Source organism: Saccopteryx bilineata, chromosome 3, assembly GCF_036850765.1.
Source record: "Saccopteryx bilineata isolate mSacBil1 chromosome 3, mSacBil1_pri_phased_curated, whole genome shotgun sequence".
Classification (NCBI taxonomy): Eukaryota; Metazoa; Chordata; class Mammalia; order Chiroptera; family Emballonuridae; genus Saccopteryx; species Saccopteryx bilineata.
The window spans coordinates 253,041,851-253,056,349 of NC_089492.1; the positions used below are offsets into that span (position 1 = coordinate 253,041,851).

General features: G+C 47.2%; 1 protein-coding gene and 1 long non-coding RNA gene across 3 annotated transcripts in view; one reads left to right on the top strand and one right to left on the bottom strand.

The window, feature by feature from the left end:
• AGBL4 (AGBL carboxypeptidase 4) overlaps positions 1-8,784 on the top strand; it is a 1,318,466-nt gene extending 1,309,682 nt beyond the window's left edge. The window contains exons 12-13 of the mRNA XM_066269248.1: positions 2,178-2,274; positions 8,291-8,784. Of these exons, the coding sequence (XP_066125345.1) occupies positions 2,178-2,274; positions 8,291-8,411 (218 nt within the window). The 3' untranslated portion in view covers positions 8,412-8,784. The remainder of the gene's footprint in view (positions 1-2,177; positions 2,275-8,290) is intronic.
• LOC136331177 (uncharacterized) overlaps positions 1-14,499 on the bottom strand; it is a 60,756-nt gene that overhangs the window by 11,903 nt on the left and 34,354 nt on the right. The gene's annotated exons all lie outside the window — the stretch shown is intronic.

Below are 14,499 nucleotides of genomic sequence, written 5' to 3' on the forward strand. Positions count from 1 at the left end.
CGTGAAGCTGCCTTCAGAGTCGGCCGGTCAGAGAGGTCATGCCCAGAGCCAGCTTGTGAACTTTTTAAAAGAAGAGGACAGAGAAGGTCAGTCGGATCTGGAGGAAGAAACCAGGTGGCAGCCCAAGAGCACAGCGAGCCTGCGGCAAAGCTCGCTGTCATAAACAACTCATCTGGTGCTTTTCCTTCTCCCACCAGGCGCTGGCCTGGGATGACTCAGCCCTTGACAGCAAAGGTGCCTTCAAGTTAGGAAACAGCCCAGGGTGGTAGAAAGCTCACGGCACTGCAGTCAGACATTCCTGATTTTAGTCCTGACTCTACCATTTCTGGTTATGTGGGCTTGGACGAGTTCCTTAACTTCCCAGAAAATGCCTTCCTCACTGGGTTGACTTGATGATCAAAGTGCACATGTTAACCAAGTACCTGGTGCAGAGCTGGGCACATGCTAGGTGCTCCAAAAATGCTGGTTTTCAGGTTCTGGGTCATGCCCAACCCCAACTTGGGGACTTTTTGAAGAAGATGGAGAAAAATCATTTGCTAGTCCAGCTCCAAGACCCCAGAGGGCATGGTGGCTGAGACTTATGCTGCGAAGTGGGAACTAAACAGGAGTCTGAAGAGTGAGGAGTCAGCCCTGTAAGGCACGTGGAGGGAGGGAGAGTGGTATGGCAAGATGGAATGGTGTAGGCAAAGACCTGGAGGGAAAACAGATCAGTTTTGCTGGAGTGTGAAGGACAAAGAAGATGGTGGAAGGTGGGAGGTCGCAGGCACAAACGAGAAAATAATCAGGGACTCAGCCTAAAGAATCTTGTAAATCAAGTTCCAAATTTTGAAATTTAAAGGCAGCTTGGACCACGAAAGGGTTTTATTCAGTTGGGTGACATGGTCAAATCTATGTTTTAGAATAACTGTCCTGGCTACATTATAGAAAATGGGTTAGAGGCAGGCAGATGTGTGGCATGGAGTCCTGTTAGGACAGGGTGACAGTAATCCAGGGAAAAGGTGGCACTGGTCTTTTCTAAGATGGTAACAAGGGACTGGAGAGAAGTGGGCAAACTCAAGAGATAGGGAGTCTCGTGGAGATAGATTGGTGCCAGTGTGGATGTTCAGATCTGAGGGGTATGAAATACTGCTTATTATTTACATGCTTCGAGTGAAGTCAGTTAGGAAGCCATGGAAGTGTGGGGTAAGGGGAAGGCTTTACTAAAGAGATATTACCTAATTGGGCCTTTGATTGTCATTAATTAGCCAAGGGGAGTGTAGTGGGGGGGGGAGGCAGGGACTTCAGGGCCCGGAGCTGTGAGACATAGCACAGAGCAGGCACCCTGTGTGGCTGGACAGGAGGTGGTCATGCTCCTCTGTACCAAGGCGTCCATAGTTACTAGGGTCCTGGGGCATGTGTATCTTAACAGGTCATGAATCCTTACCCTAAAAATTCATTCTTGGTAGATTTCAAGGTGGAATGGGACACTATTTATGGTGGGGGTACTAAGTAAGTTGATGACTGATCCCTGAGGGCAAGCAGGCCCTGCTCTACAAACAGAAAGGGCATCTTGCTCTGGAGTCTTGCTTATTGGCCTCCACCCCTGAGACACCTGAAGCCAGACCACAGAAGCCTGAGGATTTCCAAAGGGATGCAATATATTCTAAAAGCTATTGCCCTGGTCAGGTAGCTCAGTTGGTTAGAGCATTGCCCCGACATCCCAAGGTTGCAAGTTCAATCCCCGGTCAGGGCACATACAAGAGTCAATCAATGAACGTGTAACATAAGTGAGTGGAACAACAAATTGATGTTTCTTTCTCTGTCTTTGTCTCTATCTCCCTTCCTCTCCCTAAAATCAATAAATACAATAAAAAGTAAATAAATAAAAGCTTCAAACACACTCTTTGGGGTAAAACTGTCTAGATCTATATACCCTGGCTCCTGTTCTCCCCAGCTCTGTGGCCCAGAGCAAATTATAACTCCTGTGTGCTTCTTTCCTCATCAGTTAAATGAGGAAGATGATAGTCTCTACCATTTAAGGCCTTTGGTGAGGATTAGAAAAGATAGCCCATATAAAAAGCTTTCAACAGTGAGAGGTGTGAACTATTTTTACCACTGTTATCATTTCTAATATTAGCCCTCTTTTCACTCTGGCTCAATCTCTTTTCCAAGTTGCTCCTTAACGCACACACTTCCAGACATGAAGCTGGGGCGAAACGTGGCCAGAACGTTTTTGGATTATTATCGGCTGAACCCCATGGTGGAGAAAGTGGCGACCCCCATGCCGAGGCTGCGGTAAGTGGCAGAGCAGAGCATTGTGGGCTGGGGTCCTGCTTCTCTGGCTCCGTATTCAGGGGCAACTTCCCTTAGCCTCTCTCTGGCCTTCAGTTTCCCACCTGTGGCACGGGAAAGAAATCCCGGCCCTGCCCCAGAGAGTGTATGGGGCAGAAGACCTTAGCAGAGTATTTCCTGAGTTTAGGGTATTGACATGGGGTCAGACATAAGGGGTGGCCACATTTTATGGGAGTCCACAGGAATGGGGGTTACTAAGTGCCGAATACAGTCAGTCTTCTAAGTTAGTCTGGGTGGTACCATATGCTGCTTCACCTGATAGCTCATCCTCAGGGACTCCTGCATCATCTAGGCTCATCAGGTCTCTGGTCCTTCCATTTGCTCATCCAGAAAGTAGGGACAACATCACTCAGTTGGAAGATTATCATGAGATGGGTGTTTATATACATATGTCCCCCCGGTGCATGACTGTTCCCTTCGGTCAAGATTCAAAGGTTCAGGACTAGAGAGGACACACCCCTGAGAAGTTTTAGCTCTGGTGGTCTGCTGTGGCCAACTTACTGGGCCAGTGAGGAAAGGTCAAGAGATGAGTATCCTTCCTGAGGGCTGGACCAGAGCCCAAAGCGCTGGGCGTTCCCGTGCCTGCTGGGGGTGAACCCAGTGAGCATTTGGGCATCTGAATTGTGCTGACACTGCCATGCTTCTTAGCTTCATTTCCTACTCCTCTAATGACCCAGCCTCCTTGAAGGACATGAAGATATCTAACTTACTGCTCCTGCCAGAATAGTCTGCCCACTTTCCTTGCCCAAGACCTTGACCATGAGCTTTGCTGCCTCATGGCCTTTGAACCTTCTTCCCTGATATACCTTTCCCTTACCATTAACAAAGAATTGTATTAATCACTGTTATTTATCAAGTGAAGTAGTTGTCATACCTGATCTTATTTATTTATTCCTTATAGATATAATAGTCTCCATATTAGGAATGAGGAAAAGGGAGCTCAAATTAAAGGTGATGAGCACTGCCTGAGGTCAAAGAGTTTTTGTCAGAGCCAGGATTTGACCATAGGCTTTTATAATTCCAAGGCTGGACTGAAGTCTGGCTAAGTTCCACCTGGGAAGCATAGGTTCGAATTCTTTCTCAGGTTCCTGCTAGCTGTGGGAGTCTTTGTCACGGTTCTTGGCCTCTTGAAACCTTTCCCTACTCATCTATAAAGTTGGTGTAATAATGGCAGCCTCCAAAGATGGTTTCAAAGCTTAGAAACAAGCATGGGACAGTGCCTGGCAGCCAGTAGGTGCTCAATAAGTGTTTCCATTTCCTCTGGTTTCTGGGTTGCAGTCCCAGATTGCCAACAGGCTCATCACAGCCGAGGGCAAGACCCAGGACTTCTCTGTTGGGCTGGATGATCTCTCAGGGCCCAAGTGAAACCATGCTGTGAGTCATACGTCTCTGAGCTCCCACTGCACAACAATGTGCTCTGACTCATAGTCCGCCTCAGATTGTTCCCCAGTCGTGTGGGCTCTTTGTGCCCCCTTCCTGGGGGAGGATCACATTTATATTTTCTCTGTGCCCCCACCATGCCCAGACTGTACTGAGCATGCACTCCTGTATACAGTCATCCGTTCTTTCGCTTAGGAAAACAACACGTTATGCAAGGGCTCTGGAGGAAGGATGGAGCTGAATGTATAAACGACTAAGGCATGACCCTGCCTTTGAGGGGCTCACCTCTAGAGAAAAGTACTCAGTTCCTTCTTAGAAGTATTCTTGATTGGTTGAAGTTCTTAAAAATTCAAAGCTTTGTAAAACTCAGAAGAACCTTAGAATCTCATTTACAAGTTAATTGGGGGATTGTCTCTTTCAAGTCCTCTGTCAGCCTGAATAGAATTATCTTGATTTTTTTATACCTCCCCCCCCCCTTTTTTTTTTTGCATGTTGCATTGTCACAGGTCAATGAAATGGAGCTGACAGTTGGGGACTTTAGCAATCATCTGGGACCACTCCTCATGATATGGATGAGGAAGTTGAGGTCCAGGGAGCAGACGGGCTGGTCAGATGCAGGACTCCAGCCTGAGCTCCAAGATCCCCAGCCCGGTGCTCTCAGCATCAGTTAGTGAGAGAGTTCTTTGACATGGGGTGGCGGGAAGAAGAGCCCCTGAAATGTGGTACATAGGATGCAGGGGGAGTCTCAGCACCCTGATGTCACCTGTTTGTGGAAGCCCCTTGCCATGGGCTTCGGAGCCTTCTGTAGAAAACAGTGGGAGAGTTCATTCCTCACAGTTCACAGCCTTGAGAATTTAAAGCAAATGCACCCACCCTTCAATTAAAAAAAAAAATGAACTCCCTCTTTATCCCTATACCCCTGCTTCATCAAACTATGAATACCACTTAGAGCACCTTGGTCAGAAACTCTTTTTTTTTTTTTTTTTTTTTTTTGTATTTTTCTGAAGCTGGAAATGGGGAGAGACAGTCAGACAGACTCCCGCATGCACTCGACTGGGATCCACCCGGCACGCCCACCAGGGGCGATGCTCTGCCCACCAGGGGGCGATGCTCTGCCCCTCCGGGGCATCGCTCTGTTGCGACCAGAGCCACTCTAGCGCCTGGGGCAGAGGCCAAGGAGCCATCCCCAGCGCCCGGGCCATCTTTGCTCCAATGGAGCCTTGGCTGTGAGAGGGGAAGAGAGAGACAGAGAGGAAGGAGGGGGGGAGGGGGGGAGAAGCAGATGGGCGCTTCTCCTGTGTGCCCTGGCCGGCTATCAAACCCAGGACTTCTGCACTCCAGGCCGATGCTCTACCACTGAGCCAACCGGCCAGGGCCTGAAACTCTTTAAAAAAATTAATTCCCAGGAGGATACAAGGCTCTGATTTGGGATTTAACTATATTTCCCTTTTCTTGTATTATTTTCCACCCAAACATCAGATAGCACAAGCAAAAGAGCAATTCTGGTTTTAAAGGCAAATGACATGTTTTTGACTCCAAGTTAATCTGTGTTTTATCTCATCTCTAAGGATAGTTATAGCAAGTCTGTTTCTCCCCTTGTGCTGCAGGAGCCTGTCAGCCTCCCTGGGAGCTGGGTCATAATGCAGAAAGGGTCCGGGTCAGGGCCAGCACCGTGAGCCTAAGAGCCCAGCCTCAAGGGCATGGCATTGATGACCAAAACTGAGAGCTCACACCTAACTGGACCACAGTGACACAGTCACAGGGCTAAAGCTCAACATGGACCATCAGGATGGATAAAAATTAGACAGGGCAACAAACAGGCCCCATGAGCCTCCATGAGGACATAGAGCATGAGTACGGAGGAGGCGGGCTGGCCTCCGCCTGCAAGGGAGGCTCAACAACATGCTGGAAGGGGTTTGGATGTGTATTGAGAATGGGGCAGGATAACCAGCTACTCAACGAGAACCCGCTGTGTGCCAGGCCCTGCACTGGGTGCTCGGGGAATATAGAGAGCTCCTGCCCATCGGGACCCAACATTTACAGACAAGAAAGGCAAAGATAACAAACAATACAGAACAGTGCAACAGAGTGCTCAGCCAAGTATCAGATTCCACCCTCTCTCAAAAACCTGCCATGGCTCCCCACTACCTTCAGGGTAATGTTTTCATTCTTATTTAATTCAAACCCCGGTTCTGCATTGAAAGCTTTAGTTACAGCGTCTAGCACATCTTTGCCCTTGTGAGCATCCTCTCTACCCCACCTGCTTTTTACCACGTCGCGCCCAGTGCTTCGATGTGAGCAAGTCGGCTATTTCCACACCTCTCTCCATGTCTTTGTTCATCCCTCTCCCTCTTCCGGAGATGTTCTCCCTTTTTGTTGCTAGGTGGTGAACTCTTACTTATCTGTGAAAACCCAGACCAAACATCACACCTCTGTTTCCGTCCTCCACCTGAGAGGGAGCTGCTTCTGGTCTGCTGGAGTCCTAACTGCATGGCACACACCTGTGGCCTGGGGTGTCCCGTGGTGTGTTGCCATGGTATCTCTGCACGTCTGGCTCCTCCACGTGACAGGCTGCTCCTTGAGGAGCCGTCTCAGTCACTCCCGCAGTCTGTGCACAGTGCAGGAGCTGGCATGCAGGAAGTCCTCAATAAGCCCTGAATGCATGAGTCTTAAAATGACACAACTGAAGACGCCCCTAAGAACCATCTGCTTCAACCCCTTCACATTATAGGAAGGAAAAGTGAGACCCAAATGGAAATTACTCCCCAACACCATCTAGAGCCAATAAGAGTATCCTAGGAAGGCTTCAGGGAGGAAGTGAGGTTTGACCTTGGTTTTTAAAAATGCATAGAATTCAAATGGATGAAATAAAAAGGGGGATAGGGTGTGGAAGGCTTCAGGAAGCAGGACCAAAAAAGAGGTGTTCTAAGGCAATGACAAGACCAGGAAGTTTAGAGCAACAGAGGTGGTAAAGATAAGACTAAAAGTTCACTTCTGTTCATCAAACTGCTCTAGCACCTACTGCACACCAGGCCTTGCTTTGCTCAGGAATTAGAGAAAAGTCAAATGCATCAAACTCACAGACTCTTGAGAGAAACATACAGGCAAAGAATTACCCGGCAAATGTGTGCTGAGAGGTAGGGTACAAAGGCAGCAGAAGCTCAAGAGAGGCTGATTTTCTGGGAGTCGGTTTTTCAGTTTTCTGAAGGAGGTGAGTCTGGAGAGGGAGGGGAGGGCCTTACAGGAAGAGGAACAGCCTCTGCCAGGGCCCAGGAGGGTGCAACGTGGGCTTCCCACTTCCTCGTCTCTCTCTGGGCCCCCATATTTAGCCACATGCTCTTTGCCTCTGTAATGGCCCCACCAGTCATCCTGCACTTTCACACCCCTCCCTGGCCGTGACACACTTCCGAATGCTGCCCTCCACCTAGGGCTACCCCACCTGTGACCATGCTTCTCCCATAAACACACACCCATCTTATTTCCCATACTCCCTCGGGTGTAAGAACCACACCTCTCAGTGACGGACGAATAGCATCTTGTAATTTGCAAAGCTCTTCCCCCAACTCCCAGATATCAGAGCCTACGAGGCAGGAGGGACATGGACTCTTCTCATTATTTTAGAATGAAGAAACAAAGGCTCATAGAAGGGAAAGGGCTTCTTCAAGATCACATTGTCTATAAACAACTTTCTAAGCACATGCCCCAGGCTGTCAATGGGGCCCAAGGTCTGGCTGGACCTCACCCAGGCTAGACAGTCTTGCCATATTAACAAGATCCTTCAGTGAGTGTAGAATTTCAGACAGCGAGGCTCTTGGTTGGGGACAGGTGTTGAAGCAGGGTGTCCCTTTTGTGTGCTGCCACCTATTCTGTCTTCACCTTGCTCATGAGTCATCAACAGTGAAGGACATCACAACATAAAGCCCAGTATGTGGGAAAATACAAAACCGGATAAGACTTGGTCCCTGGCCACGAGGTGCTCATAGGCCACTGTATAAGCAAGCAAGACAGTGGACAGTTACTGAAGAGCAGTATTCAGGGTATTGCATTGAGTGCTGGGTGCTGGGTGCTGGCATGAAGTGATGACCAGACACATCTCTGACTTCCAAGAGGCCCCACTCTTGTGGGGGAGACAGACCCATCATGAAATGCCATAATTAGGCTGTACTGAGGAATGTAAGGGGGACTCTAGAGCCCAGATGGCTGTGAAGAAAATAAGGTCTTAGTCTCTCCCAAACCATAGCTGTTCTATGTGTCCATCCCCATCTCATCATGAAGGGACAGGATGAGTTAGAAGCAAGGTGGAAGCATGAAAGACTTGAGCTGCAGGACAGTTAGGTTTTCTCCAGATCCAGATGCTACAGCGTAGCCATCCATCCATCCATCCATCTAACCGCCATTCATTGCACCACTGTGCTTGCTTTGAACCAGGCCCCGGGCTGGGCTCCTGGGACAAGACAAGGCCACTGTTCCTAGGAGGTCACAGGCCAGTGAGGGAGATAGACATGCACACAAATGGTTTCAGTACAGTGTATATATGTACTGCCTTTCTTTTCTCTTTCTGTTATCTCCCCCTTTGCAGGAAAGAAAAACCCCTTCCCTACAAGTACCCACTTCCGCGGGGCCGGGCCAGCAACTACCCCAGCGGCAAAGGGGACAAGAGGAGCTCAGTGAACCACAAAGACCCTTCAGACTCTTTTTAGGGACATGACGTCCACGGAGGTCTTGTGGAGGCAGGAGCATGCATTTTTCTGCTGGGGCATAAAATTAATCACCTTTCTAGTTTTTAAGATAAGGGCTGTGGGATAATGAATAAGCTAGTCAAAGGGAAGGGGAAAAATGAGAAATTTCATCATTGATTTTTCCCTTTAACCAATGGAAAATCAATTCTAAGGCTCCAGCTTACGGCTCAGGAACAAAACAGGAGATTCAAACCAGGAGAGTACAGATGCCCCTTTCCACCACCTAGAGCCTCAAAGGAGGAGGAGAACCTCCACGGCCCCTCTGGGAGGTTGGACACATCTTGGGTCAGTGCTTTCAGGACCCATTACCTTTCCAAGTTGTATAGTTACTACAGAGGGTCACCTATTAGAATAAGCTATGGTTGACAGTTTTAGAAAAGCTGTGCCCATATTTGCTGATCCAAAACAATATCAACAACACATACAACCCAGAGACAAATGTACTGTTGGGAACAATGGGACCGAATGTTTGAGATCACAGTGCTCTTACCAGGGGTCCACAAACTTTTTACACAGGAGGGCAGTTCACTGTCCCTCAGACCGTTGGAGGGCTGCCACATACAGTGCTCCTCTCACTGACCACCAATGAAAGAGGTGCCCCTTCTGAAAGTGCGGCGGGGGGGGGGGCGGATAAATGGCCTCGGGGCCGCATGCAGACGGCGGGCTGTAGTTTGGGGATGCCTGTTAGACATTCAGTTCCTTTACCCAGGTGTCTCATGCTCCCCAATTCCCCCAAACCCCAGCTAACAACGTCAGAAAACTGTTCTGAGAGCTAGTTCTTAATGACCCAGGTGGTTTAACTGAGAGTTTGAGCCCCATAGACAAAAAGTACGAGTCACTCATTCTCCAGATCCCGGTGTCACGAATCGAACCTGCCCACTGAGGAGGTGGGCATTGATAGTCTGAAGCGGGGGAAGGCTGATCGCCAGGTAAGGAAGATACAAAAGACAAAAGAATGCACTGTGAGGCAGGTGGGGATGAGAAAATAAAACAACAGCAGCAGCAATTTCCAAGGTGGGGCGAGCTTAGTATTGTGCATTTTTCTAAAGAGTAAAGTGCCTTTGTGTGATGAATGGGTCCAGGAGAGCCTGCTCCCTTCCTGTCTGCAAAGCAGCAGGCTGAGTCACCGTGACAGCCTGCTAATTAAAATGACCTCCCGGAAATGAGGATTAGGAGATAGGGACAGGAAGGGAGGCTCAGGGGAGAGAGAGCCTTTAGCACAAAGCTCCAGTTAAGCACTTTTTTGCTTCGGGTGGAAGATTTTCTAAGTTTGTTGCAAAAATCAAGAAGCAAAGCTTATTCTCCCTTTGCTTATTGGTTTTCAGAAATTATAACAAAGAACCTTATGTTAGCCGGCTACAAATGTTGTGTCGTGTATACAGCGTCTCCTCTGAGTTCGTGCTGCCCAGAGGAACGCAAATAAAGTGGTTTATGCAGTTCTTCTGTTCCTCTTACTGTTCTTGGCACTTCTCCCTCTAGGACAGTGGTAGTCAACCTGGTCCCTACTGCCCACTAGTAGGCATTCCAGCTTTCATAGTGGGCGGTAGCGGAGCAACCAAAGTATAAATAAAAAGATAGATTTAACTAAAGTAAATTGTTTTATAAAGATTTATTCTGCCAAAGTTAGCGCAAATCTGACATAAAGTACTTGGTAAGTAATTATTATTATATGCTTTAACTTGCTGTAACTCTGCTTTATAAATTTTATAAAGTAAAGTTACTCCCCTACTTTATAAATCACCATTACTGTGGAACCGGTGGGCGGTTAGAAAATTTTACTGCTAACAGAGATACAAAAGTGGGCGGTAGGTATGAAAAGGTTGACTACCCCTGCTCTAGGTCTTCCACTCCTTCAGGAACCAACTGCCCAACCCAAATTGATAGTCCCTCACTACAGGGACTCTATCACCAAGATAAGGAAGAAAAGTTAAGACTTGACATTCCAGCAGTTCCCATGTCAGAGTCCTGGGGATTTCATTGACTGCAATGAACTCAACATGAGCCAACAGGTGCCAGGCCTTTCAGAGAGGACAGCATCTCTGGAGATAGCATAATGAGAGGCAGATTGCAGAAAATAAGAGAGACGATAGTCCATGTCTGTTTTCCCCTGGTCAGACTGTTTGTGTATGTTGTGACTCTATTTAGGCCCCATTTAAAAAAAAAAAAAAACGGTCTTGATTAATTGGATCACAGGCCTCACAAGCAGCTGGTATGTTCATAGTTTACAAGCAAAAACTTGAAGCTGGGTAACTCTGCATTTTAATTCTGCATCCTGATCCTGATCTTTTTTCCCCATTAATTTGGGGGGGGGAGAGAGGAACAGAGGCAGAGAGAGAGAGAGAGAGAAGCATTGACTTGTTGCTCCACCTAGTTGTGCAGTTAGTATTTGCTTCTCATATGTGCCCTGACCAGGGATGGAACCCATGATCTCAGGGTATCAGGACAACGCTCTATCCACTGAGCAACACAGCAAGAGAAGTTCTGTCTCCTAATATCTATGTGATCTTGAGCAAGTTATTTAACCGTTCTGAATTTTAGTTTTCTTACCTGTCAGTTGGTAATAATAACATCTACCTGATTATAGCACTTACATAGATTTAATAAATTTAGTTATGGGAAATGCCAGAAAGGTGCTCAGTAAATGACAACTATGATATTGGTAATGTGGTCAGGATGATGAGTTGTCTGCAAATAATTTTCCATTAGAAATGAAGAAGAGACTAGAGCTGTTTGTCCTTGACACAAAAAATAAGAGGGAATGGAGGTAGGAAAGCAAGATTACAATCTGTAAGAAGTTAAAAGGATATCTTGGACATTCTTTTCGTTCAAAAGAGGCAAACTATTTCTGTGTTGTTGAAGGTAAGAACCAAATCCAGGGAGGTATTCTCAGTTAGACAGATTTCAGCTCAAAAATGGGGAAAACTGCCTGGCCAGGCCATGGCACAGTGGGTAATGTCAGCCTGGGACACAGAGGACCCAGTTTCAAAATCCCAAGGTCGCCAGCTTGAGCATGGCTTCATCCCACTTGAGCGCAGGCTCATCAGCTTGAGCGTGGGGTCACCAGCTTGAGCATGAAATAATGGGCATGACCCCATTGTCACTAGCTTCAGCCTTAAGTAACTGGCTTGAGCCCAAAGTTGCTGGCTTGAGCAAGGGGTCACTGGCTCTGTTGGAGCCCCCTGGTCAAGGCACATGTGAAAAAGCAGCCAATTAACAGCTAAGGTGCTGTAACGAATTGATAATTCTCAGCTCTCCCCCTCCCTCTCTGTCTGTCCCTCTCTCTCAAAAAAAAAAAAAAAAGGAAAGAAAAAAAAAGAAAAACTTTCTAATGGATAGAGTTACCAGTCATTGGATGGGCTACCATGGAAACAGTGAGCTCCCCATCACCAGAGATATGCAAGCAGAGTATGAAAAACATTTGATTTGTCATGGAGGAAGTGGGAGACTCTGAATTTAGTGGATGCTGGATGCTCTGAGACGTCACCTCCTAGTCTATCAATCTGAGAAAAATGACCTGAGGCAGGAGGTTACATAACTGATGTCAGAGAATGGAGTGTACATTTGAAAAGTAACTTTTAATGCTGCACAAGTGCATTAAATGTGTCTGTATTACAGCATATGAACTAACATTTAGCATTTCTTTAGAGGAAAAAATGCATGGCTAAAAAGCTGGCTGTAGGATGTTTTTGCAATAGCACTGTCTGCTTCTACACATGGGCAGAGTAGAAAGGGAAGGCCTGACTGAGAAAGGACGGTTTCCAGTGGACCTCCCTGTGACCTTGGCCTGCTCAGCAACTCCCTAATGTTTTTGGACCAGGCCATATCTGTAGTAGTCTCAAGTTAGAGGGGAAGGGTTTCAGCACTGAGGTGGAGGACAGCGCCAACCCTAAAGACGAACCAGGCAGAAGCTACTCGCCCACCCAGACCCAGCAGGGGGCGCTCTAGCCTCTCTTCTTGCCTGCCCACTTCCTTCTCAGGCTAGAGCCACAAGCGCATAGGACCTGCTACCAACTAATGTTCTGGAGACAGACAGAGAGAGAGAAAGAGAGAGAGAAAGAGGAGAGAGAGAGAGGGAGGGAGGGAGGGAGGGAGAGAGAGAGAGAGAGAGAGAGAATTGTACAAAAAAGAAAGGGTGGAGAGGAGAGGAATATGCTCTCACACAACTCTTCATGAACAATGCCAGTTTTTTCTGCATCGGCCCAGAGACTCAGAGACAAAACTGACGGTCTGTTTAGCCTCAAAAACTGAAATAGACAAGCAGGAGGTCCCTCATATTCTTATGCTGAAGCCACAGGTAGAGTCAGGGTCACCTGCCCTGATGACGATGTTGTTAGCTTGGCAGGAGCAGTGGGGGGCCTTTAACTAGTTTTTCCTATTGCCTTTGAATGGGAGAGCAGCACAGGAATGAGGGGCCTCCTTTGGCTGTAATTCAATGACACGCCTGAGACTTGCCTAAGAGGACCCTACTCATTGTCCTAAGTTGTAAGAGCAGTGCCAACCCTGGAAGTCTGGAGCGATTAACATTAGTTGAACATCAATTCATACATCTACAAATACTTATTGAACATTTACTATGTGCCACGCATTGTGCTAGAGGCCTTTGCATCCATTGCCTTATTTGATATTCCCAACAGTCCCTTGAGGTATTATTTTGTCCATTTCCCAGGTGAGAAAACTGAGACCCCCTAAAGGCAAAATGTTTTGTTTTCATTCACATGGCTATTGAGAATGTGGATTCAAACCCAGCTCCCTTTCCACCACTCTACACTGGGCCTTCTCCGTGTGTCCAGGAAAATGGGTGAAATCAGAATAACAAGTAAACACTGGCATCACTTAGAGGGAATTAGGGGTGGGGAGAGGAAGGGAGCACCTGAGTGTCCAGGCTGGGGGTCTGAGTAAGGATTTCAGGACATGTTAGCACTTGCTGCTGAAACCCTGCTTTCTTCTCATCTAACTTCCACATGCCTGTCTGAGCTCCTGCTGGGCACTCCAGCAGGGCAGGGTTTGGGCAAGAGGTCTCTTTATCACTTAACATGCTGAGGCTTCTTGATCTACTAGGGGCCCTGGAAGCTCAGCAAGGTCATCACCGCTGGGCCCATTCTGCACCCTCGGGGTTACTGACCCCAGGCAGACAACCCAGTTCAGCTTCCTTACCACTCCCTCTTTCTGGAGTATGTGAGCTGAGCCCACTGCATCCCTCAATTGTCCTTCAGAATTCTTCCTCTGGGTCCTGCTTTCTGAGCACTTGCAGGGCACCAAAACAAGAGGTTCATTTCCTCATGACTCAGTTCAGCCAGTGAGGCACCAGGGCAGACAGAACAGGGGAGACAATGTGATGTAATTGAAAACAGCCTGGGTTTAAAAAGTCAGACAAACTGAAACCAAACCCCAGCTCTTCTATTAACTGCCTGCATGGCTCTGAGCAAAGACTTTAACCACTTTAAGCCTCAGGATCTTCATCTGTAAAATGGGAATGATAGTATCTACCCCCCACAGTTATTAAATATAATAACATCTCTGTACAGTGTAGTGCCTGTCGTTAATACTGTGTTGTGCACTTGAGCATTTGGTAAGACACTGAATCTCATTTTAAGTGTTTTTTTAACAATAACAGAAGACAAAAAAAAAATCCCAACAATAACAGAAAAGCAGAAGGAAACTTGGAGATGATGGGTATATATACTACCTTGATTATAGTGATGGTTTCACAGGTATTTGCATATGTCCAAACTCATCCAAGTGTGTATGTTAAATATGTACCACTTTTGTATATTTATACCACAGTAAAAGCTGTTTTAAAAAATACAATAACATCTATAAAATACCTGGTATAGAGTAGAACTCTGTCCCAATCTACTCCCACCCTGCACACGCGTTTGTTAACTAGGTTTAAAAATCCCTTTTCTTGAAACCAAAGACATTTTTACTCCCAGATGAAATGCAGACAGAAGTGTGAACCTTTCCTGAGGACAGGAGTGAGAGGAGTGACCAGAAAAATGACAGTCACACAGTGGGGATCAGTGTCAGGCCAGGAACCTAGGTCTTATTC